The sequence below is a fragment of the Lacerta agilis genome, chromosome 15 (assembly GCF_009819535.1).
Source record: "Lacerta agilis isolate rLacAgi1 chromosome 15, rLacAgi1.pri, whole genome shotgun sequence".
NCBI classification, from domain to species: domain Eukaryota; kingdom Metazoa; phylum Chordata; class Lepidosauria; order Squamata; family Lacertidae; genus Lacerta; species Lacerta agilis.
In genome coordinates this window covers 26,648,478-26,675,355 of record NC_046326.1, presented here as the reverse complement: position 1 = coordinate 26,675,355, position 26,878 = coordinate 26,648,478, and the positions used below count along the sequence as shown (strand labels likewise).

The 26,878-nt window shown below is 43.1% G+C and overlaps 1 protein-coding gene across 4 annotated transcripts in view; it reads left to right on the top strand.

Annotated features, from left to right (window-relative positions):
• PRDM10 (PR/SET domain 10) overlaps positions 1–26,878 on the top strand; it is a 75,593-nt gene that overhangs the window by 6,063 nt on the left and 42,652 nt on the right. The window contains exons 2-5 of one of the 4 annotated variants that reach the window (XM_033171398.1): positions 15,762–15,902; positions 17,781–17,945; positions 19,568–19,627; positions 25,594–25,737. In XM_033171398.1, coding sequence (XP_033027289.1) covers positions 15,852–15,902; positions 17,781–17,945; positions 19,568–19,627; positions 25,594–25,737 — 420 coding nt within the window. In that variant the 5' untranslated portion in view covers positions 15,762–15,851. Of the gene's footprint in view, positions 1–15,761; positions 15,945–17,780; positions 17,946–19,567; positions 19,628–22,017; positions 22,113–25,593; positions 25,738–26,878 lie in introns of those variants that run through there. The other 3 variants (XM_033171397.1, XM_033171399.1, XM_033171400.1) reach the window with 3 other exon arrangements.

Genomic DNA, 26,878 nt, shown 5'->3' with positions numbered 1-26,878 from the left:
TGGTGGTGTGCAACAATATTATACAAATTAAGCAAACATGCAAATGGCTAAGAATACTGCATAATTTATTTTGCTATCAAGATTCTAGATTTTTCAAGAATTTGGAATACAGGTAGTGATTAGTACTATAGGAAGTACAATGGGGAAATGCAATAGGAGAGCTGTAGGAACAAGTCAATGTATTTCGTGCTAAATGAGAAACAACTACAGTATACTGTACAGTATTTGAGGCACTGAGTACAGTATCTGTGTTCAGGAGCGATTTGGCACCTCTGGCTGAAAGACTTCAGCAGAACAGGAAGAGACATCTACCTAAGACCCTAAAGAACTACACCCAGTCTAGTACCACGTAGATCTTGGGCCTAATTGGAAATAAGGCAGCTGATGCTTTCCCCCACTTTATGGGCTGTTTTCAGGCTAATATGTACTCAGTGAGCACACACAGTTTTTAATAAAGTTATATATAAGCATACAGAACAGTACTTATTGTCAAGACAGTGACAATAACCATAGCGGAGACTTGGGCCCCCAAATTTTAGCTTAACCCGAGGCCTTCCTTTCCTTCAGTGGTTTATCTCTGGATTGAATCTAAGAATGGGTAGGTATAGATGAAGGGCAATGATCTGTTCAAGACACCGAGGAACTAAATTCTCACCCTTAGCCCTTCTTTGAGTTTCTTGGATTTTACTAGTCACTTGCTGCTTGATTTGGATTTCTGCAGCCATAATCTGTAGACGTGTACTAAAAAGAAAACGACAGCAAACATAACTGTCCACATGCCATATACTGTGATGCAGTTATACATATGAATGGAATTTACAAAAAGCTGGATAAAAAGGGCTGCTTAGCAAGTGTATAGGATCCCATGGGAAAGCCATTGAATGGCCAACATTTATAAATGAAATTTGAAAAATATTTTGGTCAGGGGCTTTTATGTTGCTGGTATCACACACACACACATTGATTTTTTTTGCTATTGTGCTGTTGCTATGTAGTTTTACCCTGAGTTGGGCTGCAGTCCTATACACACATGCTTCAAAACTCATACCTGGTTACAAGCATACTTACTGAACTGTGGGGATAACCTCTGAGTTGACATCTGTAGATTGCACTGTTAAGCACTGATTTTCTGTTGTAGCACGTTTGAAAACTGAGAATGACTAGGGCAAAAATATATGGTATGTCATTTACATAATGCAGGTGGGTGGTGACATGTCTTGTATTTCCCCAGGTATATGCTTTATATTACATTGGGTAAACCTGCTGGTTGTTGTTTGGATCCATGCAAAATAAACCCATTATGATTTCCTTCACATTAACTTACCCGGTAGTAGTCAAGCACATTTCTAATGTGTTTCTGGCCACCTGCAGTCATTGCCAGCTGTGCAAACCAAATTGTAAGGAACTTGCAAAGGCAGCTGCAGTGCAAGGCACTTTTAAGACCAGGGGTTTATTTATTTTTATCTGTGGAGAATGTTAATAGATCTGCTTACCAATTTTGTGTGCTGAATAAGTAATAGAAGAAGAAAGAAATTGTTGGAAAGTAAATTAAAAATGTGGCTTTCTGTACTAAATAGTTACCTTTCTTCTTTGGCAAATCCTGTGCAAATGAGATAGTTTAGCAGATGTAATTATTTTGGAATCATTGAGTGTGTCTGCTTCTTGAAGGGAAATTGTTCCCATCATTGCCTGTTCTAGATGTTCAAATGACATGAGCTGAATCTCTTGCAATCATGAAATTGTGTGAAAGTAATGAGGGGATTGGAGAGGTGGGAAGAAGTGACTAGCAATTTGCTTTTCAATGGAACTGAACAGAGCAGGAGTATGAATGTCCTAATCATGCATTGCATTATTGGATTTGAAGGCCTTTTATTGTATAATATATTGTTATATAACTCTAGCAGCAGTCCTAAAGTTTGCTGGGATAGAAAAATGGGCTTCCCTCTTCCTTCATTGATTTTAAGGGAAGCTCAACAGAAGTTGGTACCTTTTCCTTGTCATCTTGAAGTGAATTAGAGAAAACAAGTGAGACCTACAACAATAAAAGAAATTTTGTGGTACAGTCTGTACAGTGCTTGGAAAATATTAGTCATTTGGTCCATCTTATGTAATGATAACACCAGTGTGGTGTTAGCCAGCCTATCATTCCTTCTTTCAAAATACTTCATTCCATCTCACCAAAGATACTTAACATTCTGTAGCCACTGAGCATGCTCAGTCAAGTCTGTACGATTTGGGGATGATTTCCACCCCCACTTAGATTTTCATTCTTAAATATTTTCTTCTTCTTCTGCAAACGTTGGCCTTCCCCTGGACACACTGATACATTCCTCTCTTTTTCCCTTCAGGAGCCCCATTTTGACTGCATAGAAGTCATAGCACCTGAGTTTGCTGTTAGTGTAGATGCTTCTCTCCCCTCCTGTAGAATAATAGTTTAGGCACTTTTATAATACTGATATGAGCAGTATGCTTCAACATCTGCATCTATAATTGCTAGGTCCCTAGCATCCCATCCCAACGGAATGCAAGTGCGACTATGCAGATCTGATCTGATCTGATCGGTATGGAATATCTTTTAGGACAGCGGACCATCCCGTGATGATTCAAATACATACCTTATTTATGACATTAATAGCTGCCAATTGTTCTCACACAGAAAAGCAAAGTGCTGCATTGGGGGACAATAGCAATGGGTCTGAAACCTGCCCACCACACCTGATACTGAATGGCCTGGACACTTAAGCAGGGAAGTTTCAGTGCAAATTGGTACACAGTTCACATATTGCTCCTTCAAATATAACAACTATAACTATAAATATATGCACTATATATTGCTCTCTGCAAATATGTACACTATGAAAACCTATCCTGTGGCAGCAGCAGAAAAAAAATTGGGAGGCACAGAAGGGGCAAAGTATATTTCTAGGTGCACAAGTTGTGTCCCACATGTTAAGATCTCTGAAAGAAAAGTATATATCAATAATGAGTCCAGCAATGTGTGGGCAGGGTGTGTGTGAGCTCCTTGTTTGGGGAAGTGTTTGCCCCCCTCTGGTGCCACCAACTACTCTATCTGTACCTTACCTGGCATAATTTTGCTAGTAACTGTTAGTATTTGAGGGGTGGGATGGAGAAAGAATTTTGCTAATGGTTAAAAGAAGAAGAAAATCCGTTTGTGTTGTCACATAGTTCAAAAATAATCTCTGCATGACAAAGGAGGGTTTTGTCCAACTAATCTGCTAAACACATATGGATAACACAATTGGCTTAACTACCTGAAGCCATTTCCTGCTATAGCCAGCCTCTCCTGTTTCAATCTTGTGTCCAAATTCTCTTTCTGCCCCACTAATGATATATAATTTCTGTGGTCGTAAATACCTGATTTCAGCCATCCAGCCAAAAACCACCACTGCCAGTTTCTTGAAATAATAGGTGTGCTTGATGAATGACAATGCAGAAAGGAGACAGCAGTCATGACCCAGTAGTCAATGAGGCTATAAACCTATAGCACTTTGCTGCCATATCCTTGTCAAAGGCTCTCAGGAAGTGCACTGACTTCCCCTCCTGTACATACTGTGATAATTAAGCTAAGTGTGGGATGCAGCTTTTTGCAGGCGTTCATTCGTGGTGCTGTTTCTAAGCTCAATGAACCACTTTGATCTGAAAGTCTGCACAAGGACCTGCAGCATAATTCTATACAAAACTTCCCTCTCGCGGTAATCTTGCAGCCTTTGCATATGGCTTGTGGTGAAAGAGCATTCAGGGCTTGGCAGCAGCAACATAAAATGAATAGCAATTGCTGAAGTTGCTTCAGGGAGCTCTAACCTGGGTGCCTGATCCTCTGTATCCCGGGGCTAAATCCAGTAAATCCTTCACTGTGCTGATATTGTGAACAGGCTTTGACATAAAACAGTGGCATTATGACATTGGGCAGAAGACTGATGATCTGCATTGTAAAGTGTTTTCCCCAAAAAACATATCTGCATGCACCAAATGTACCAACATGATTTTCATATATGGTGCTGTGCAGAGGTGCACATCGCTTTCCCTCATACAGATAGCCCATGCCTTTAATATTCCACATGCTTTCTTGTTAGTGTTCTTTACTGAGACTCTCTGTGTCCTGGGAGCACCCAATTTAGGGACAGTTTTAGGCCACGTGGTTACATGTCTTGCCTTTTCTATGATTAAAAAGGTAAAGGACCCCTGACCATTATTATGTTTTTATATATGTTGGAAGCTGCCCAAAGTGGCTGGGGCAACCCAGTCAGATGGGTGGGGTATAAATGTTATCGTTCTTCTTGTTGTTGTTATTATGGGATAAAGTTAAAGGGACCCGTGACCATTAGGTCCAGTTGTGGACGACTCTGGAGTTGCGGCACTCATCTTGCTTTATTGGCTGAGGGAGCCTGCGTACAGCTGCCGGGTCATGTGGCAGCATGACTAAGCTGCTTCTGGCGAACCAGAGCAGCGCATGGAAACGCCATTTACCTTCCCACCGGAGCGGTACCTACCGGTATTTATCTACTTGCACTTTGACATGCTTTCGAACTGCTAGGTTGGCAGGAGCAGGGACCAAGCAACGGGAGCTCACCCCTTCGTGGGGATTCGAACCGCCGACCTTCTGATCAGCAAGCCCTAGGCTCTGTGGTTTAACCCACAGCGACACCCACGTCCCTTTCTATGATTAGTGCAAAGTAAATCATATTTTCTTAGGATTTCCTAGGAGAATATTCCAAAAACATTTCCAGACAAATTGTGAAGCAGGTCTTCATATATTGCACCTAGCTACCAAAAGTGGTTTTGCCAAGGGCTACCCACTGTGGGATTGGAACAAGGCCTAGACTAGAGGCAGAAGCCTCCACCACGTGGCCAACTTGGAAGGCATGATAAGGGATCAGTGCCCAGATTCTTATGATGGTTATGGAATCTTCATGGCCCTTAATGACTGGGACCCCCTAATAGCATTCTCTCTGTGAGCAGAACTAGCTAGGATGCTAGAAAATAAATCTTGTGACAATTTGATTGCTCTCTCTAGCCTTATCCTCCCTTATTTATTCCTCACCATACCACTGGACTGCCTCATCATCATTGTGTGGATCCCACGGAGACCACCCCAACTGCCAACTGCTGAATCTTTGGGGAGTTCTTGGTTGTTGACCCAGCTTCTGAAAGGTTCCTTCTTTGATACTTGTGTGGCATCAGAACAAAGTCATCAACAACCCTATAAAAGTAATTTCCAGTTAGGGAAATTAAGTGGACATATGTATACTGGGGAGTCCATTGGCTGTGGCCCCATGAACATACCCACTGCATGTACTAGCATGGAATATCATACCATATTGCTGCATACAGAATTGTGATTTTTCCCTAAATTGTAATAGAAGACACAGGTTTCTATTAAGGATAACAGGATTTTTTTTTTACTGCATCATACTTACCCCTGTGCAAAGCATTACATCCTTTCAATTACAGATTTATTTATTTTTTAAAAGCAGAATTATCCACTCAAGAATATTTTAACATGAATCAAATAGACTCAATCATAGTACTGGTTTTCTAGTTCCCACTGAGATTAGGTTTAGAGATCTATGCTCACAGTGAAGGTTTCTTTATTTATCACTTGTGAGCTCTGACTCTTTGAAAGAGAAATGGTGTTTCTGTATAATTGCTATTTGGTGTGGCAAAAGGTCCATTTTTCATTCTCCAATTCAGACTATCATCAGTTCAATATATGTCTGAGCAGATTTATTTTCCAACAAAATTTCACAAAAATAGAAGATTGGTTAAGCCTGCACCTGAATCGCTATAAGAGCAGTTTATTGCCTAGTGGGTTCTTTTGAAAAGAAGCTGCCTAATGCATTTATCTGTTCACCAGTATCTGCACTGGAGAGAGAGGTCTTTTCTTTCAGTGGTCCTAGTTTATTTATCACTGAAACAGATAGTGCACTTCTGTTTTTGCAGGACATTGATGGATCTTTGTTTACTACATCAAAAGAGAACTGTAGGACTTCATTGTCATCCACTGCAATTTAGCAAAGCTTCTGCTGTTCCTTAATTTCAGTGTTTCTGTAATAGACCAACTTCAAAAGACAACCTGTCTTGCCATTCACAATGTAAGTTGACACTGAAAGAAGCCATATTGAAAAGTGAGGGGCAACATCTTTTGCCTCCCAATAGCACCTTTGGGACAGGTATTTTAAGAGAACATGGCAGCCTACCTGGTCATTTGTAGAAGGCGTTCTATGCTACTGGAAATGCCAGGAAAAGTGGTTAAGGCCAAGGAAGGGAGATATTGCTGCTTTTACCACCCTCACACTACTATTAACTTTTTCCTGCCACCCTAATGCAGCTTTCCACCACCCCCCACTTGTAAAATCAATTTTTATTAAAAGTTTTCTGCATAAGATACAATAAAAATCACACTAATCTAAAAAAGAAAAATAGAAAAAGATGAAGAAAGGAAGAGAAGAAAGAAAGAAAGAAAGAAAGAGGAAAAGAAAATTGCAAAGTCCTGTATCAAAATTAAGTCTTAACCCTTATTCCACATTCTTTCAATCCCAGCATCCACATCCCATTTGCTGGGTAGGTCTGCTGGTAATTTTACAGTACAAGGCCTAGAACTCTACAGAGATTTTCTCCCAGAGCCAGACTAGGGCTGTGGGTGGCTGTGTCTTACTCTAGGGTTCTAAGCTTACACCTGCAGTGCAATAGGCAGAAGCTGCTCCACAAGGCAAAGACAAACTCCTATTACTCTATCAAATCTGGCCAAATCAAGATGACACACATCTTCTGTTCCTGAAGAAGGGCCCGAGGGCAGAGCACACACAGTCTGAGATGGCTCACAAAGCTAGGTCCAAGCCCCAGATCAGTTCAAGCACTGCCTCACTGGTACTTCCCAACTTTGAGATGCTCTTATGAGGAAGATGAGGAGAAAATTCTATTCACTTTTTGTGTCTTTGGATGCAACTAGTTTTGTGCAGCATATATGTTGAGATGTTTGTACCTGGTGCTAGAGTTTGTCTGGAAGGGTGATTTTGGATGCTTCTATTGGGTGTAGAATCTTGAATCACTTGCAGTTCAGTTAATGAGGGCCACATGTGTCATTTCCAGAGTAAAAACTGCATCTCACATGTATACTGTGAGATACATGTGTCATTTTGCAGCAGGAAGCCCTGACTGGTGGAGGTCTCCTATGGTGTGAAGCTGGTTGATCAGGACATATGTTGTTTCCAATATGGAAATTAATGCTCGTGTTGGATTTTTGTCATATGTGAGGTAGGCCGGAGATAGCAGTGAAAACTATGTAGGATCATTGGCAATGAACATGGCGATGCCCATGTTGTTTCTGGAAACGGGTAGCTGTATCTCCACTGTGCTTGACTTCTTGGTCTGTGTTTGCATTGTGATAGTGTAATACAGGGGCAGAAAACCTTTTTCAGCCTGAGGGCCACATGTCATTCTGAGCAACTATCTGAAGGCAGAGTGGTGGTAGTGGTAGTAGTAGTAGTAGTAGTAGTAGTAGGTTCTGTATTTTGCACTTCAATTTTTCAAGTTTGGAATCTTGGTATGATTACACATGGTTCTTCCTTTTAACTGAATTTGAAGAATTTAGTAACATGGTTTTTCCTTAAGCAAGCCCTTGGACCTGGTAATATGGGATCTGGTTAAAAGTAGAATCACAGCACAGACAGCGTGTGTGAAAATAGAAGATGGGGAAACATCAAAAGAGAAAAGATGACCTTCTCGCATAATTTGGAAGGAGACGGGAGGATAGATTAAAGAGAGCTTTAGAGGGGAGAACATTCTGCCAACATTTTAAAAAAAGTGGGTGGGAGGTTAGAGTGTGAGAATAATAATTATTTTAATCCTTAGGTTGGTTTAAGAAAGAAGCATAGTTTGCTCTATATTCTGACACAACAGAGAGCCAGTGATTACATGTTCTCGTATCACAACATCATGTACAGTATTGAATGTTGATGATATCTGTTTCAAAGGGGTTTCCCCCTCGTAAGTGCTCCAAAAAAAATCATATATATACTACCTTAGTAGCTATTAACTATATAGCCCTGTAAGGCAGACCAGTATTCAGACTTGGGGCTCTCTAAGACGACCTAGTGAGTTAATGACTGAGGTGAGATTTGAAGTGTTCCTGCTCTTAACCCCTACATCACACTATATTTCATTTAGTGAAACTTACTGTTGTGTGAGAGATCATTAGGTTTAAAGTCAAGGGCAAGAATATTAAGCCGTAACATAATAATGCAAATACTGTGGTTGCATATTACGTTACACACAATACAGTGCAACCACAAAAGTTTTAGATTTGGATGGGGAAAACACAGATTTAGTTCCCCCCTTTCTTCTATTTTCCTTGGCTATGAAGCTCATGCTGTGGGTTTGGGAAAGTCACTACCTACATCGCACTGTGAGGCCAAAAATACTACAGTACTCTGAATTCTTTGGAAGAAGGGCCGGATACAAATGTCATTAATCACTGAAAGTGTTGTTAGGGAACGCTCCTGATATGGCATTGCGTTGAATTTAAAACAAAGATTTTTCTTGACGCAAGGGAACTGTGTGGGCTTCCTCTGGTGCCCTGATGTACTGTTTGCACTGCCTTCTGTCAGCGTTGTATTGCTTTCCCACTCTAGGAAGATGACACAATGCATTTATATATCCTCCTGCCACTCGCCTGGCTTTCTTTGCATCTGCTCTTAGTGGCATAGCCTCCTTTCATGCCGGCATAGCTGCTTGCTCTCGTCACACCCACACTGCTACCTTGCCGTAAGATGCTAGCCTGGGGGATGCTGCAGACATGCAAGGGATTGGCTGGTGTCCTTGCATCAGCCTCGCAATGCAGCAGACTGCATTCATTCCCTCCACCCCTCCAACACAGGCTGCCACAGACATGCTGTTGGCATTCCTTGTTTTGCAGTGGTAGCTGTCAAGTGTCTGTGTGCTATGTGCTATGTGAAAACAATAAGGGAAGGAAACACAAATGTTCTATACAGGGGCAGTGTGGTGATGGGGAGGGGGAATTCTTCCACTGTGCCTGCTGTGTGGAGGAAGAGACAAATTCTAATGATTTTAGAAGCCCAAGGAGATAATTACTATTTTTTTGCATAATAATAATAATAAGGTGTTTCAGCTTATGAAAAAAATGTAATTGTTAATTTCTTCTAATTATTGTTGCTCGCGTGGACTTACCTTCAACCCTATGGGGTCATGTCACAGAACAGAATGAAAACAAGGCTGAGGTCAATGTCCTTGCTTAACACTATCACTCTATGAAATAAATTTTGTTTCTGTATGCTGTCATCTCCCTGGAAACCTACAATGGGTAGGTGGCGGTGCGGGGAAGAGCCACACTCTGGTAGCTACGTATGAGATGAGTAGAACTAGCACACCAGTCATTTAAAAAAGAAAAATCAAGAACAACAGAATTGTGTGCACAAAAATTATCCATATTCTAGAGCAGGCTTCCTCAACCTTGGCCCTCCAGATGTTGTTGGCCTTCAACTTCCATGATCCCTAGCTAGCAGGACCAGTGGTCAGGGATGATGGGAATTGTAGTCTCAAAACATCTAGAGGGCCAAGGTTGAGGAAGCCTGTTCTAGAGGCTGTATCCTGTGCTAAACTTACACAAAGTAGGTCCATTGAAATAGATGGACACAACTAACTTAGGTTCATTTATTCAGATGAGTCTACTCTGAGTAGAACTTAGTTGGATACAACCCTGGATGTTTCAACTTGAGCAGAGTATGCACATTTAGTTAGTGTTTATAAGTTTATGCCACTTGTCCATTATAAAAATACCAAAGGTGGCTAACAATAGGATTTGCAATTGAAAATAACCAATCCAAATAAGATAATAAGGAATAATATAATAAAGCTTTATAAAAATCAGTTACAAACACACACACACACACACACTTTTGGCTTGTTTGGCATAATTAATTCTGGTTCTGTGCCAGAGCTCCATGCAGTGTCCAGTGTTGTGTGTTCTGCACAACCTTTTTTTTTGGGGGGGGGGAGGATCATTTCCAGTCTTTATCAATACATTTCTAAGCTTATTGGCTCAGAGTTGCAGTAGAAGAGCTTGCATTATGAAGATGATTCTCTCATAGCTTTGCTCAGATGCAGTCAGAGGTGGGGACCCAGGGGCAAGGAGGTGGTTCAGTAGGCAGCTCAGTCTGCACCAGCCTGACAGGTTGCTCAGATGGAAGAGCCAGGTCAGATATGGAAGCTTTATCTTATAGCATCCAGGAGGGCACTCTATCGGCTCTGTGTGTCATCTGATCCTTCTTGGGCTGGTAGTGGCAGTACTAGCCTCCAGCCACGTGAAGTGGTGCTGCAACACCAGCAGAGATCAGGTGAGCTGCTTCCTCCATATTACCTGCAAGCTGCCAAAGTGACAGAGGAAATAAAATGCCTGGAACAGGTATGAGAAACCTGGGGACACCTTGTTGCTGGACTCCAACTCCCATTTTCCATGACCATTGGCCAGGTTGGCTGGAGCTGATGGGAGCTGATGTCCAGCAACATCTGGAGGGGCACAGGTTCCCCACCCACAGCTGAAACTCTTGAACACTTCCTCTGTTTAGGACCCCAGCACCTCAATGATGCCTCTGAAATAACAGTCCTAACATAATTGAGCAGAGCTCAGCTCAGATATTGAACGAAGTAGTAGCTGCTGTTATTACTATTGCTTGTTATGCATCCAACACAGTTTTTTTGTCGTTTTCTCCTTTCAATGTTTGGTTGTGTATTTGTCTGTTGGACTGTTTTCTGGATGTATAAATAGAATACTGTAACACCCCAAAGACTCAATTGGGAAGACAACACTTCCCAACTTAGCTTTTGATCTTCTTCCCTCCCTTTATAGCATCATAGACTTGTAGAATTGGAATGGACCATGAGTGCCATCTAGTCCAACCCCCCTGAACTGCAGGAATCTTTTGCCCAATGTGGGGCTCGAACCCATGACCCTGCAATTAAGAGCCTCCTGCTCTACTGACTGAGATATTCCTTCTTTTTTAAAACACACACGCCTTACTTGGGTAAGCCACATGCCTTAGAAACAATTCTATCCTGAGGGATCCTAAAACTATCCCCTTAGTCCTCTTCATTCCCCCTCACACAATTGCATGATTGGAAAAGCAGGGTTGCGCCTGATGTTTCCGCCATTGCACACCTGCTGGCTGTCCATGCACAGGAAGTGGGGTGCATAGAGGGCACCTGCTCTACATCTGCCTACATACAGAGAACAGGCTCATTTAATCCCCATCCTCATTTAATCCCCACAACAACCCTGTGAGGTAGGTTAGGCTGAGAAGCATTGACTGTCCCAAGGCCACCCACCCTTGGTTTCATGGCTGAGTAGGGATTTTGTTTCTCTCAGCTCCTAGGTAGACACTGTAACCATTACATCAGACTGGCTGTAGATGGCTGGGTGGAGCTGGCAGTGGTATGGGATGGGACCCTATTCTCACCTTCACGCTATTTTTAGCCATGGAGCGAGGATGACTGAATTGGGCTCTTGTCATACATTGCTCAGTTGAAATCCCAACTGCGTTACTGAGGAAGGCAGGAGTCGAAACATTTAACTTGCTAAAGAGTGTTAAATCTATCTCTGTTTCATCATTCACTTATCAATATATGCCCATGGAGACTGTTTCTCAGCTGCTGTATATAAAAAAATTGGTTTGGAAACTCAAGAGCATTTCTCATGTAGTCTGTGATACGACACAGGGGGCTTTTGGTCAAAGGATTAAAGTAAACACTCTCGAGGGTATGTGGAGTTCCTTAGGCACACGTAAAGTAGTTCTTTGGATCCTAGCCCTAGGAACACTTGTGGATGTTTCCTCCTCGCCATGTAAGAATAATGTATTGGCATATTAAGATCAGTTATCCTGGGGTTTGCTTGTGATGCATGTAAACTTGCCAGATGTTCCTTGTTTCCAGGGGCCGTTTCAACTGCAATAAATTATAATGGATGTTTCTTATTTACAACTGCTGCAGCTCTCCTGAACTTCATAGCACAGTGCTCTATTTTTGCAGTGTCTCTTTATTGTCATGGTGTGGTGGTAGTGGGGAGAGAGAGGTTTGGCAGGCTGGGATTTTGCACTAAGCCTGAGAGGGAGGCACTGTTTGGCATCTATCTAGAGCATTATATGCAGTCCGATAAATGTAGAGAAGGCAGTGTTGTGTTGCATTCAGATGCTGGTACCGTGTTGATTTTTCTACTGTTCCACTGAGGGACATTATTGTTTGCCTTTCCTGCATTATTGATTTGAGTCTTCTGTAAAAAGTCACGCAGGGGAAAAAAATATGTATTGACTCTGAGCCTGCAAGAGTTCTAAAATGCTAGCAAGCAAGATGAATGGAAGGGGTGGTATTTGGCTTACTTTACAAGCCAAATGCCATTATATGGGCATAAATTATGTCTAAAAATGATTTGCATTTAAAATTGAAATGGGTGGAGCAGTCATCGAGGAGCCTTTTCCTTTCTTTCGTGTGCATTGGCAAGGGTTACTAACTATTAGATCAGCTCAGCCAGCCAGTCACTATAAAATAAAGTTAATTGGACTTGCCGAAAATCAAATGGCCTCAGCCCTGCACTAATTCCTAAGTCTGTGATTTAATAATGACACGGGAGACGAAGGACTGGAAAGGTGCTGAATGACTGTCTAAACCAATCAGCAAAGCTGTAAATTACACTTCTGAGATTCCCAGTGGCAGATTGAGACGTGTGGTTGAAATCGCAAGGGGTGGATAAAGCCGTACATGGAAGCAATTTGTCAAGATTCCCGAGCTTACGTAAATTGGAATTTAAGCTTCATTTTTAATTCTCTCTCTTTCTCAGCATTTCAGCTGCCAAGAGGGACCGCACATTTGGGATCAGGAGGAAGAGAAGCCCCTGAGTGGAGGGGCTGGTTAAACGCTGAACTAGAAAATAAAAACAAGTCAATTAGGGACTGAAGTTTTTTTTAAAAAATAATAATAATAACAAACAACAGCAACAGGCAAGTTTCAATGTAACATTTCATGCTTACATGATGACTCTTCATCATCATCTAATGAGCACATAGGAGAGGTAGTTATTTTGGAATGGTAATCTGCATAACTTCCAAATGTCATTCATGAATGTGAAATGTTGCATTGAACGAGCTCATTTGAAACAGGATAACGCTAGTTATAATCAGATAATTTGCTCAGTGAAATAGCACCGAGTGTGCGGACAAGTCCACTGGTTGTTTCCTCCCTGCAAATAAGCTGCAAACTTTGTTGCTATGGAGCACCCCCTCCTGGACAGCATGAATGCAAGTGCTGTGTCTTGACTTTCCATGCAAATCTGGCTTTCTGTCTGCTGCAGATTCATTTTGATTTGGGGAATGCAAATGGGTAGGAATAACTTGTTTGCAAACTCTATTGCAGGGGTCCCCAAACTAAGGCCTGGGGGCCGGATGTGGCCCAACCTCCTTCTAAATCCGTCCCGCGGACGGTCTGGGAATCAGTGTGTTTTTACATGAGTAGAATGTGTCCTTTTATTTAAAATGCATCTCTGGGTTATTTGTGGGGCATAGGAATTTGTTCATCCCCCCCCCCAAAATATAGTCCGGCCCCCCCACAAGGTCTGAGGGACAGTGGACCGGCCTCCTGCTGAAAAAGTTTGCTGACCCCTGCTCTATTGCCTCCCTGTTAGGGGAGTGCAGCATCAGTCAGGGCAAATAATTGAATCGAGTGTGCGTCTCTGCCAGGCCTATCATCACTGTTCAACACAACAGTTTGTGCTCCTCTTAAATGTATGCTGCATTCTAAATGCTTCAGGATTGAATAACTGAATATATTTTCACAAGTGACACCAGGGGCGTTGTAAGGACTCTCAGTGGTTGCTCCTGAGGAAACAGGCTGACTCCGAACTTCTACAAACTAAGTTCTTTATTGTGCAGATATTTACAGTGGAGTAACTGTAAAGACGTCCAGCTCATCCCTCTGCAGAGTCCGGGAATGTCCGTTTCCGGTTTTTAGTCCAACATAAGAGGCGCGGGATCCTGAACCCCCGCCTCCCCCTTCCACGTCCTTCCTCCCTGCGAAAATGGGGTGCGGGAAAAGGTCCCTGTCCCCCACTTCCTGCTTGGTGCTGAGGCTCTCCGATGTTGACACAGCCCCTGCCCCCACTTCCTGCTTCCATCTCCCCCTCCCCACTGGAGGATCAGTCGCTTCCTCCGCTTGAGGAAGACGACGAACTGCGCACCGGGGATGGTGGTTCCCTGTATCGCAAATGCCCCGGGAACGCTACCTGCCTGGGCGAGGGGGGTTTCCTGACAGGCGTATTTTTGTTTCTGTTCTTGGGACTAGCCAGCGTTGGATGCCTGCTGTCAGTGGCCAATCATCATAACTGGCCACAGGGAAACAGCCCTGTGGCCTTCACATACCGGAAGGTGGTTGATATTTGCAGACCCTTCAAGTGTCCCTATTTTCCAGGGACATCCCTGATTTAGACAAGCTGCCCCAGTTTCTGATTTGATCCTTGGATGTCCCCCTTTTCCTTAGGATGCCTCTATTTTCATTGGAGAAATGTTGGTATGGAGTTATCCGACCCCCGAGCCGTCTAAAGGCAATCCTGTGTAGGGAAGGTTTTTTTTTTTTTTTTTTTTTTAAAGTTTAATTTTCATTATGGTTTTATATATGCTGGAAGCTACCCAGAGTGGCTTGGTCAATCCAGTAAGATGTGTGGGGGTATAAAAAGTAAAATTATTATGGAATGGGACATCTCTATTTTCATCGGAGAAATGTTGGAAGGTATGTATTTCTAAGAACACAAAAACATGAACATTAGAACATGTTCAGCTTGGCTTTGCGTGACACCGTATTCGAGATCTAGGACAGGGATGGGCAGACTTCAGGCTTGAAGGATCTGCTTTAGTTTTCTCTCATTCATTACACACACACACACACACACACACACACACACAGAGTCCATCACCTAGTGCCAGGTGCAAAATATATACACTACACTGAAAATTAAAGAATCCTGAACCCAGGCTTTTGTTCTGAGTACCCTAACTGAATAGAGCTCACAGTCCTTACATGCAAAACCCCACTCCCAAGTTACCCCAGGACTTCTTCCTTTCAGCAATATTTGGTGGTGTCAAGTTATTTTGTTGCTGCTATTATTGAATGTTTGAAAGTCAAAATCCTTGCTGATCAAATCACCCAGAGATATACTATAGATCTATCCTGATCCCTGCTCACTACTGATATAGGAAACTGACACTGGTATGAGGATCTCTTGGGAAAGGTGCCGAAGCTCTGATTATATTTACATAAAAAAAGGATTTGTATTGTTATGGTAGAAGCAAGATGCCCATCACTGTGCCCGCCAAAGGTTGTGTGTGTGGAAAAGTGGCTGTATATTGCAGTGGCAGCTAAACCTGCTCAGCTGCTCATGACTGATTGCAGCATCTAGTTTTGTGTTTTCTCTCTCTCTCTCTCTCTCTCTCTCTCTCTCTCTCTGCTGTGACCCAGATTGCATGTTCCTTTTCCCCCATAGAAATCAATGGGAACCATGGACAACTGAGCTATTCCCTTTCTTTATAGCAACACACTAGAGCCCAATGAAGCCTAGAGAGCTGGATTTTTTTAGTTGTATAGATTTAAAAAACATGGTGGGTGGTCAAGTTTCATGGTTCCCTTTGTATTACTGTAATGTATGCAGTTCTTTGATATATATTCTCTTCCCCTCTCTTTCTGTATAGCCATGGTACAGAAGGTTACCTTGTCTCGAGACAAAACAGCCAGATGAATCTTTTCAGCCAAGCTCAGTTTCGATAATTAGTTATCACACTATGGAGCCTGACAGCAGGGATGACATCGACTTGAAAGAGGAAACCGCACAGGTGTGGTCTGAATCAGCTGAGCAGGAACAGAATACTGCTCAGGTGACTAGTGCTTATCTCATTTTATAACTGCTGGTGTTCACGCAGTCTGTGTATATGAATAGGGCATCCTTACAGCAGCTCAGCCTGCTTCTTAAAGGGATTTGTGTGTGTAAATTGTTATTGGATATATGTGAAACTGTCTTGAGGCTTGGATTTTTGCATGATACAGAAATTTCCCTGGCTATAGATTTTGTTCTATGAAGTTCTCCTAAGGTTTCAGATACACCAGATAAAATATGTTGGGGTTTTGTTTTGTTTTTTTAAAAAAATGTTTTTATTATAAAAAAATTGGCTATAACACAAGAAAGAAAAGAGACATTATCATTTGTGTTCCAGCTTATTAGAAATATCACCTTTCCCATAAATCTTATCAGTCTACATTACTTTTAAAAAGTTATGTTGTATTTCTTATACATATATAATGTAATATAGACTTAGGTAAGAGAGGAAACGGAGGGTTTGAGGATAGCACATTCTGTCATTTATAACTTAATAGCTGTACTTCACAAAATAGTTGTTGATGACTGTTTTGTATTGGTAGGGCCACTGAAGATTAACAATTAGGCTCAAATTTCATTTGGTCCAGGTATCCTTAGGGCGGCGCTGTGGGTTAAACCACAGAGCCTAGGGCTTGCCGATCAGAAGGTCAGCAGTTCGAATCCCCGCGATGGGGTGAGCTTCCGTTGCTCGGTCCCTGCTCCTGCCAACCTAGCAGTTCGAAAGCACGTCAAAGTGCAAGTAGATAAATAGGTACCACTCCAGCGGGAAGGTAAACGGCGTTTCCGTGCGCTGTTCCAGTTTGCCAGAAGCGGCTTAGTCATGCTGGCCACATGACCCGGAAGCTGTCTGCAGACTAACGCCGGCTCCCTCAGCCAATAAAGCGAGATGAGCACCGCAACCCCAGAGTTGTCCGCGACTGGACCTTACGGTCAGGGGTTCCTTTACCTTTACCTTTTATCCTTAGGGTTGTCCCCTTTTCCCTTGATAACAGGATTTGTACTTTTAACAGCTGCATAACAGATAGAAATCCAACAGGCCGAGTTTCTTTCACTGCACCTACCTGCCTGCAAGTATTATATGTATTGGATTTTTATGTACTATGAAGCTGATAGAGGTGCACAGCCTTTTAGGAAACAAGACAGCTGTAATTGACCTCAGTGGTACTAAACTGATTTTGTTCATAGTATCCCAGTTGAACTGGGTCTTGGATTGAACTGTTAGTGATTTCAGTGCCCAATTTTCAACAAAAGTGGCATTTTAGGTTAGGCTTTCTTATTCACCTAGTTTTGGTTTTTTTCTGTGCTGATTCTGTATGAGTTGCCAATGTAGTCTGGATATTACTGTACTAGGGATACACAGGCAACTCCCCATTTATGTGCATGCAGTTGACACGCAACCGCGCAAGCGTGCATTGTGCTGAACCGAGAAGTGAATATAAAAGTGCAAAAACGGCACTAGAAGAGCCCAGAAGGGGCAAGAAAAGTGTGAAAACAGTGCCTAGCAAAACCAGGAGCCCTTGCACTGACCGTTGAGGCCTGTGGAGAGTTGCTCTTTGAACAGGGAGGTTTGGAAGGAGTGACTGTGGAGTTTGACCAGCCTAGTAAGTGCTACTGGTTTTTAAGGTTTTTTCCCCAGGGGTTCTCAGAAGTTTAGCATGTGTTTTCAGGCTTTTTCAATGGTGTTTCAAATATATGATTGCACTGACATACACAGTGCCTTGAAATGTATGTGAACTGGGAGTAGCCTGTATGTTCCCGTACATTCTTATGCACAGCTTTGTGTCTGGACACTTCCTGACATTTATTCTCTGTCCTTGTTCACCTTCCCTTTCTCCAGGTCCACTTTGTCCCTGAAGGTGGAACTGTGGCTCAGATTGTGTACAGCGATGATCAGGACCGTCCTTCACAGCAGGTGGTCTACACTGCCGACGGCACATCTTACACCTCTGTGGACACCTCGGAGCATACACTGGTGTACATCCACCCCGTGGAAGCCACTCAGGCATGTGACATCTCACACCCCCTGTCTCTGTCTACTCGTGGCTGCAAAGAGCAATAATTTCATTCAGAACTTGGGCCAGCTGCCTGCAAAGCTGTGTGAATGCCTAATAGTCCTCAGCTGTGCATAATCATCTAGCCATTGGCGAAGGGGGAGTTTGGACTTTTCATGCTAAATGAGAGTGCAGATGTTGTAATCAAAAAATGCTGGGAGGCTATGGGGTATGAAGCCCTGTCCATTGCGCTTCTCTGAAACTGGAATAATTTAGCCTTTGTTCCCCTTCAGAAGATGACACGAGTAATCAGTGCAACAATATCAGCCATCACAGTGTTCTGTAAAACAAGGGGGTTCCTAATCCATTCTTTTCAGATTCCTTATTTGCATAGCCAAGTTTAGGTAGCTACTAATAATTCGGGCATTGGAACTTGTATTTTTCTAACAATTGTACTAGTCCGTAGACTTGAATTGGACAAATCTATTGATAGGTTTTCAAACTTTGTGCCTTTAGGAAATATTTGAAACAATGATTTGTTTGCATGCTCTATGCATTACTTGTGCATTGCGGAGGACCTTGGATCCTGTTCTAGGGTGTGCATTCATAGGGGGGAAACACAGGGAGCTAGCTGCCTTGACACAAGTCAGACCACTGGCTAGCTAGCTCAGTACTGCCTACACTGACTGGCAGCAGCTCTGCAGGGTTTCAGATGGCGGTCTTGCCTAGAGATGCCAGCAATTGAACCTTGGACCTTTTGCATGCAAAGCATTGCAGTGCTGCTGAGCAACAGCCCTTTGCATCTTTACTGATCAGACTTGTTTGGATTCTGCAGTGGCTCATGTGAGCGAGAGATAGGAAACAACTTGGTACACTTTGGAATTTGTGTTAGTACTTTCTAGATAGAAATGCAACATCACACTCAACACTTCTGTGTTTGCACATTGCTGAGGAAGATCAGTAGTGGTTGGAAAGCTGTCTTTCAGGAGAGCGTATCTATTGTTACTGATCTTCTCATTGGGAGACCTCTAAAAAGCTTCTAACGAACCCCAGGAACATGGTTTGAAAACCACTGTTTTAATTTAGACAAGCCATATAGCTGCTGGTAACAGTAGCCTACTAAATTCCCAAATCCCAGTCCACCCTCTATAATATCCTTACGCTGCCCAGTGCCCATTCCTATTTCTTCCCCCGCCCCCTAATCTCCATTGCTCTCCATTTTGGTGCTTTACTGTTCCTGTTTTAATCAGGTCCTTCTACTTCTTTACCCCTTGGCTTAAATTGTCAAGCAGGATTTTGCTTTTAAGCTTTGATGGGAGCACTCTTGAGTCTTGACGCAGAGAGAGAGAGAAAGCACGTGCAAACAACGTGCTACAATTTGGAATTCGTGTTCAGTACTTTCGAGATGGAAGCTGCTATGTCAGTGTAACACCACCTCACACTTTATAGGTGGACAGATGGCACTAAGAGTGCATTTCAGAAATATAAATGGTGGCCAAGGTAATTGGCCTTATGAAAATTGAATGAAATCAGCCATTTGTCCAATGTCACTTTCCTTTCAGCAAGTTTGTTCCGTCACTGTGAGCTTCGCGTTACCGAGACCCTCTTAATCATTCTTTATTATTTTGTTCAGACTTTGTTTACAGACCCGTCCCAAGTGGCATACGTCCAGCAGGATGCAGCGACACAGCAGGTAAGGTTCAGGCCTTTCGGTTGAGCTTTACATGTGTCTATTGATGGGCTATGCATTTATTTTGTCCTGTTCTTAACTCTGCAAAACCTGTTCAATGAGAGATTATAGTGGGATTGGCGTGAATGTACATTCACCTTTCTGAAGGAACTCATTTGTTTCCTGCCATAGTCATGCAGTTCTAGCACGGTGGCAATCACAGAGAAAATTTTTAGTTTAGAAAAATGGTAGGAGAGTGGATAGCTCAGGTGGTTAGAGCAGGGGTCGGCAAACTTACCAGGCCTTGGACCGGTTCCTCCAGTGCCGATCGCATGGTGGGCCGTAGGCCAGGGGAGTGCGCACACACACGCGTGCTCACACGCTATTTCCGGTGCACTTCTGGGTCGGCGGAGTGCTGGAAATAGCTTGTGTGCATTCGCACGATCTCCTCAGACCTGGATGTGCACCGGAAATGACGCTTGCACATACGCAAATGCTATTTCCAGCACACTTCCGGGTCTGCGGAGTGCTGGAAATAGCTTGTGCATGCCCTGTGGAACACCCTCCCATCAGATGTCAAAGAGATAAACAACTACCTGACATTTAGAAAACACCTGAGGGCAGCCCTGTTTAGGGAAGTTTTTAATGTGTGACATTTTAATGTATTTTAATATTTGTTGGAAGCTGCCCAGAGTGGCTGGGGAAACCCAGCCAGATGGGCAGGGTACAAATAATAAATTATTATTATTATTATTATTATTATTATTATTATTATTATTATTTCCGGTGCTCCGCCGACTCGGAAGTGGGTAGCCGTGCGCCGCACCGGTCAGAGCGGGTGGCAGCAGTGGGCGGCGGCTGGTGCCGCGGGCCAGATAACTGAGTCCCTTGGGCCGTATCTGGCCCGCGGACTTTAGTTTGGAGACGTCTGGGTTAGAGCATGGTGCCGATAATGCCAAGGTTGCAAGCATCACGCCACAACCCCAGACGTGCGCCACATCCCTGCAGGCTGCATGCCCCGCCCCCAGGACGCATGCCAGCCCAGCTCCCGCCTGCTCTCCGCCACTGGTCCTGCTCATAGACTTCCCATAGGCATCGGGTTGGCTACTGTGAGAACAGGATGCTGTGCTAATAGGTGGGCCTTTGGCTTAATCCGGCAGGTGTCTTCTTAAATTGTTAAGGTGCTCTTGGGCCAGCTAGCATGACGAAAGGCCACTTAGTGTCTAAAGGGTAGTCATCCTTTTTATACCTACCGCCCACCAGTGCTCGATGGAAGGAGGATTCAGCTTGTGTCCTAGAACCCCCTACCGCCCACCTAGAATCCTGAAATGCCCACTAGTGGGCTGCAGGGACCAGGTTGACAACCCCTGGTCTAAAGGATGTCCTGTAAAGTCAGTTTTAAGAATGTTAAGAGGACTGCTTAACTAAGATTTCCTGTTCTGAAAACATACTACTATACCTTTCATTTAAGTTATCAAAAAAACAAACAAACCCCCAACCTGTTTTATTGTTTTGTTTGTACACCCACATAATTGGGAGATAACAGCTTTTCCTCATTTATACAGGCAGAAGCTTTTTCGAGTTTTTATTTGGGATATAACTGTAAAAGCTAAAAATTCCAATTACTTGCTGCTGTGTCTGATGTATATAGTCCTAGTTTTGTGCTTGATGTGCTCACTAGTGTGAAATTGACTAGGAGTAGCATGAAATTGAGGACTGGGGATGTGAGGATTCAAGGATGCAGAAGGAAGGGGGGGACCCTGTATTTGAAAAGGTCTAGCTTCTCATTTAATCTCCCAGGAAACTGGATGGTTAAGGTCCAAGGCTTGAGATCCTTTCAGTCCTAAACCACTATGTACAACACAGGTTTGTGGAAGTAGCCACTCGAAATGACTTGATAGCTGTGTTAGCGACTTATAAAGTGAGACAATACATTTCAGTTAATATTCCGGATACCTCTGGTACTATAGGTGTGAACCCACCACTGATTAGAAGACAACTAGGGTGTTTTTTTGGATGGGATTTTCCCAAATTAATGGTTTGATGCTTTAGTGCTTTGCTTCATGCTACCCTCACCAAGCAAAAAAGCAGCCAGATTCTGGTGGCTCTGAATTTTCCAGCCTCCCTCCTGACAGTTAAGGGAGGGTTTTAGCTTATACGTATTCATACTTCCAGTTACAGGTGGGTAGCCGTGTTGGTCTGCCATAGTCAAAACAAAATAGGAAATTCTTTCCAGTTGCTACTGGAAAGAATTTCCTATTTTGTTTCGTATTCATACTGAGAGAGAAAGAGAGGTAGCTACCTGGTGGGCTTTTGTGGTTCTTTCTAATCTCTCTCATCTAATCTCCCCTGCTCCCCAACCAGCTGGGGTGATTAGCTGAATGAGATAACTAGAATGTCTCTTTCCTTTTTAGTATGACTTCAAATGAGGTGCCTTCAGCTTTCCTTGACTGCCAGCTGTTGGGAGGAAGCCTTCAGAGCTCTCTATAGCCTGGCAGTTTTCTATTTGGTGAGTGTAATGTGTAGCCGGGCTGTTTGTCCAAAGACAAAAATATGAGAAGCACAGGCATTTTTTTATTTTTAATGGAAGATTGTATCTCTACCTCGTATCTAGTAAAGCCCAAAGCTCACTTGTGGGCAGTGAACAAGATCTTTGGTAAACTGAATGGACCCAGTCAGTCTCTGTTTCAGATCAGGTTCGTTCTCATGGGCCCTGCAGGGAGTGGCCTGGCCAAGTCAGGGTAGAGGAAGGGAGTGGTTAGCCAGTGATTCTGGGGAGAGATCTAGTGGGCTGGGACGGTCCTTGCCTGGGTTAGGAGGGCCCAGGATTAGAATCCCAGAGAGGGTGTGTGTGTGTGTGTGTGTGTGTGTGTTCATTCCTGTCACCCTGTCCCATCTCCCTGCTAGTCCCAGGTGACTCTCTTGATTTCCAAAGTAGTTTCTAGCAAAAGCTTCAAGTATACCCTAAAAAGCATATTAAGTTCTACTGGTGCTGTGGGGCTCCTGCTAGAGCCCATCAGCAAGCAGATCTCAAGTACTGTACAGGATTGCATCCTAAGAAACACATAGTGCAAGGTTAGCTATAAAAAACAATAGGAAAATGCCAGCAGTGAAGAAGAGGGGATGTACGTTAGCAAACTTTTTAGGAGCATAGTAAAACAAACAAACAAAAAATACAGGTTTATTTTGGAAAAAGAACAGCAAAGAAATACATGCTTAAAATTGCATGTTCATTGAGCAGAAATAAGAAAGACAAATTTAGAGAATCACAGCATGACAGGGTTTATTAAGGCAAGTGTCGTGAAGAATCATTTTGAATTTGAATCCTTTTTGCTTCAAACACTAAAAAGGCAAATGGAAGCAGTGGAAGGACCGAACAATAAGCTGAAAACTATGACTGATGTTTTAAAGGAAGAAAAGATGGTGGGAAGGAATACATGTGAATTACTGGCAACATACACCTGCTGTGTCAATGTTTGATTAAGCTTGCATTTCTTAAAAATGTTAATGTAAGTTTTGAAAGTTTTTTTTGGTCAAAAATAGAAGAATTAATTTATGGAAAAAGAGAAAAGGGGGGCAGTAATAAATACCTAGCCTGGACATGGAAAGGATTGACAGATTGATAGCTCTTTCTTCTGTTAACCAGAAGGTTGGTGGTTCGAGCCCATGCAGGGATGGCTGTGGACAGGATTCCTGCATTGCAGGGGGTTGGACTAGATGACCCTTGAGAGTGGCTGGGAATACCCAGCCAGATGGGTGGACTATAAATAAATTATATTATTATTATTATTATTATTATTATTATTATTTACAACTCTATGCTTCTTTTAATAAAAAATGCATAGAATGTTCAATAAACAAGAATAAAAAACAATATTCAGGATCAAAAGAATGTTGCATTTAATTTGTAATAAATAGTGATGGGGGGAATCAACACAAACAGTAGGGACAGAATACAGTGGTACCTCGGGTTACAGATGCTTCAGGTTACATACTCTGCTAACCCAGAAATAACGCTTCAGGTTAAGAACTTTGCTTCAGGATAAGAACAGAAATTGTGCTCTGGCGGCGCAGCGGCAGCCGGAGGCCCCATTAGCTAAAGTGGTGCTTCAGGTTAAGAACAGGTTCAGGTTAAGAATGGACCTCCGGAACGAATTAAGTACGTAACCAGAGGTACCACTGTACACACAGGCCAATTTCCCCACATTTTTCCTAAACCTATTATAATTAGTATCATCATTGTATATGGCGCTTTACAGAGCAGTATAACCAAAAGAACTTGGAACAATACAATAACTCTGAATTTCACTGTGAAAAGGGAGAGGCATTATGAGTGGGCCAAAGGAATGAACATCTCTCAAACCTTTCAAAGTCGAGACACAGGAGTCCATAGATGACAGAGTCCAATACCACATATTTGACATTAACCAATTCACAGTTTGATCTTTGCGACATTAACCAGCATGAAGTGAAAGCTGTAACATGCTGCGTTCCTGTTCTGTGGTGAAAACAGGATGGCATCCAAGTCTTTCCATCAGTCCATTTCTTTAGGCCAGAAGAAACAAACTGCACCCTGCCTCTTTCTCATTGTGCATGTGTGTTATTTCAGCAGGCTTGCAGTGGTCAAGAGTAGCAACAGCCTAAACATACACACACACCCCTCGTATGTGATGCAGGTCATGTATATTTAATACTGGTGCACGCATGCCTTACGCGGACTGATGATAATAGGAAAAGCATGCAAGTGTCACGAGTGCCTTATCGCTGTATCCTCAGTCCTCTTGCTAAAGGCCTGGCGCAGCCTAGACAGCAGCACTGTTGGCAAAGCAAATGTTCCCATGGAGAGATTTCCAGTTTGTTTGTGAGTGGTTATCATTTTATCAAGAGCAGCTGCTAGCCCTGCAGGTGTTGCATGTACCCTCTTCCTGTGAGAATTCCCTGAACTACCATAGCTGCTAAAATAATAATCGAGGACCCTGCTGTTTTTTTTGGAAAGACCTATTGAAATCTTAGCGCTTCAAAAGCCTATGTGTATTCGTCTCTTGATTTCTCCCAACATATGTAACCAGGATGAAACAAGAGTTCACTAAGGGTGTTTTTGCTTGTAAGCTGTTTTGATACCCTGCAGTGGCAGGATTTGTGCTGACTTCTCCCTGCCAGCACGCCTGGAAGTGTGCTAATGATGCCTTGTGGGTGTGCGCCTGGCAACAGGGGAAAATCACTCTGTTCACGTCAGCCCCTTTCTACTTGCCCCCCCTTATTTGTGGTCACTTTATTGCATATTCTTCTAGTCGAAATCAGGCTCTTTGAGGGGGGGGGAGGGTTGCCATCCCGCTTCCTCAGTTATCAATCCAGAGGGAAAGGAGGATTTGCGGAATATGAGATTTGGTAACATGCCATTGTGCACGCCTCGGGCAACTCTCTCGCCCTTCTCAGACTGGCATCCCCTCCAAAGCATGCCACCCTGGGCTGCTTTGGGAAGAAACGTGGGATGCACATTTAATAAAATAAATAAATAAAACTTGTTTCTGACCTGTACTGTTTCTGGCACATTAACTTGGGGAAGGGCTGTAGCTCAGTGGTAGAGCATCTGCTCTGCATACAGAAGGTCGCAAGTTCGATCCCTGGCATCTCCAGGTAGTGATGGAGAGCCACTGTCAGTGCCTGCAGTGCTGAGCTAGATGGGCCAGAGGACTGACTCAGGATAAGGCCACTTCCTCTAGTTCCTAACTTACAGCAGTTACACAGGCAGCTCCACTATATTTTTTATAACAGAAAGGAAACTCACATAGGGATGGGGGTGGGGATGTTATATCTGCATTGTCTCTCGAAGTTTTAAATAATTACTGACACCTACCTCTACCCATTCAGACACCTTTCGGATACTGTATTTTGCAACCTAAAAGACCTGGCTTGCAGGACTTGCTGTAGCCAGACAAATCTGAATGATGGAGATGCCACAGGACTAAAACGAGTGCCTGTGATTTTAGGTAACTGTGCTCTTGCCTGCTACTCCTCCTCCTCCTCCTGATGCTGCTGCTGCTGCTCAGAGCATGAATCCCACCCACCTCTCTGTGCTTGGCAACGTTGCCGACCCCTCAGCGGCTCTGGAGCAGGACCCTCAAGCAGACAGAGTAAGTTGCCAGGTGCCCCATTGCTTTTAAATTTGAGCTCTCCCTTTCATGCCCCCATTAAAAGAAACCAGGACCCAACAAAACCAATAGAAATTTGAGGATTGGCTTTTTGTGTTCATTAAAAGCCCCCATGTAAAATAGCAAGGGGAAGGGGGTTAGCTCAGACATAAAATAATGGCTGCAAGGGCAGCACCAGTTATGCACTGCATCGCATCAGCAGCGAACCATATATTAGGATAACCCACATCACCCTACCTTAATGTTACTATCTGCCTCAATGGCTCTGCTCTCTCACCTACTACTGGTAGAGATTAGATTAGCAGGGATTAGAACATGGCTTCCTCTGTGGTGGCTCCAGCATTGCACAATCCCTTTCCCAGTGCCCTGCCAGTCCCCTTTTTCATCAGCTTTTGGATGTTGCTTGATGTTGGTTTGAATTTGACTTTAAAAATTGCCTGCTGCATCTTTTGTGTGCTGTACAGTGGTACCTCTGGTTGCGAAGGCTTCTGGTTGCGCACACTTCGGGTAACGAGCTCCACTAACCCGGAAGTATGTGCTCCTGGAAGCAAACTTTGCCCCAGGATGCGAGTGGAAATCATGCACCGGAGGCACCATTAGCGAAAGCACGCCTCAGGTTGAGAACAGTTTCCGGTTACGAATGGACCTCCGGAACAGATTAAGTTCATAACCGGAGGTTCCACTGTATTACTGTTTTATCCCTTTCCTTTTTTTAGTTAGCCTCCTTGGGGGAACTTGTTCTTAAAGGTGGATATAATTTAAAAACAATCAAACTTGTGTAATTCATATGGACTAGATAAAATAAGCTGCATATACAGTAAAAATCTGCCTCTGAGTGGCTACGGATCGGGGAATTGAGCAGAAACTCTAAAACTGCTCAGAAGAGTTAGGCAAAAGCAACCAAGTAATATTAATATTTTACAATTAAAGAATAATGAGGATAAGAGATAACGGATTCATTCATGGCTAGTAATGGTAGATTATTATTTTAAAAACAACAACAACTGATAATTTAACCAGAAATTTTCTGGTAAATTATGCTCAACTGTCTTTTGAACATTTACCCGTGTCAGTACAGAAAGGATTGACAGTGGCAGGCAAGCTGGATTTCAGATTGCCTATC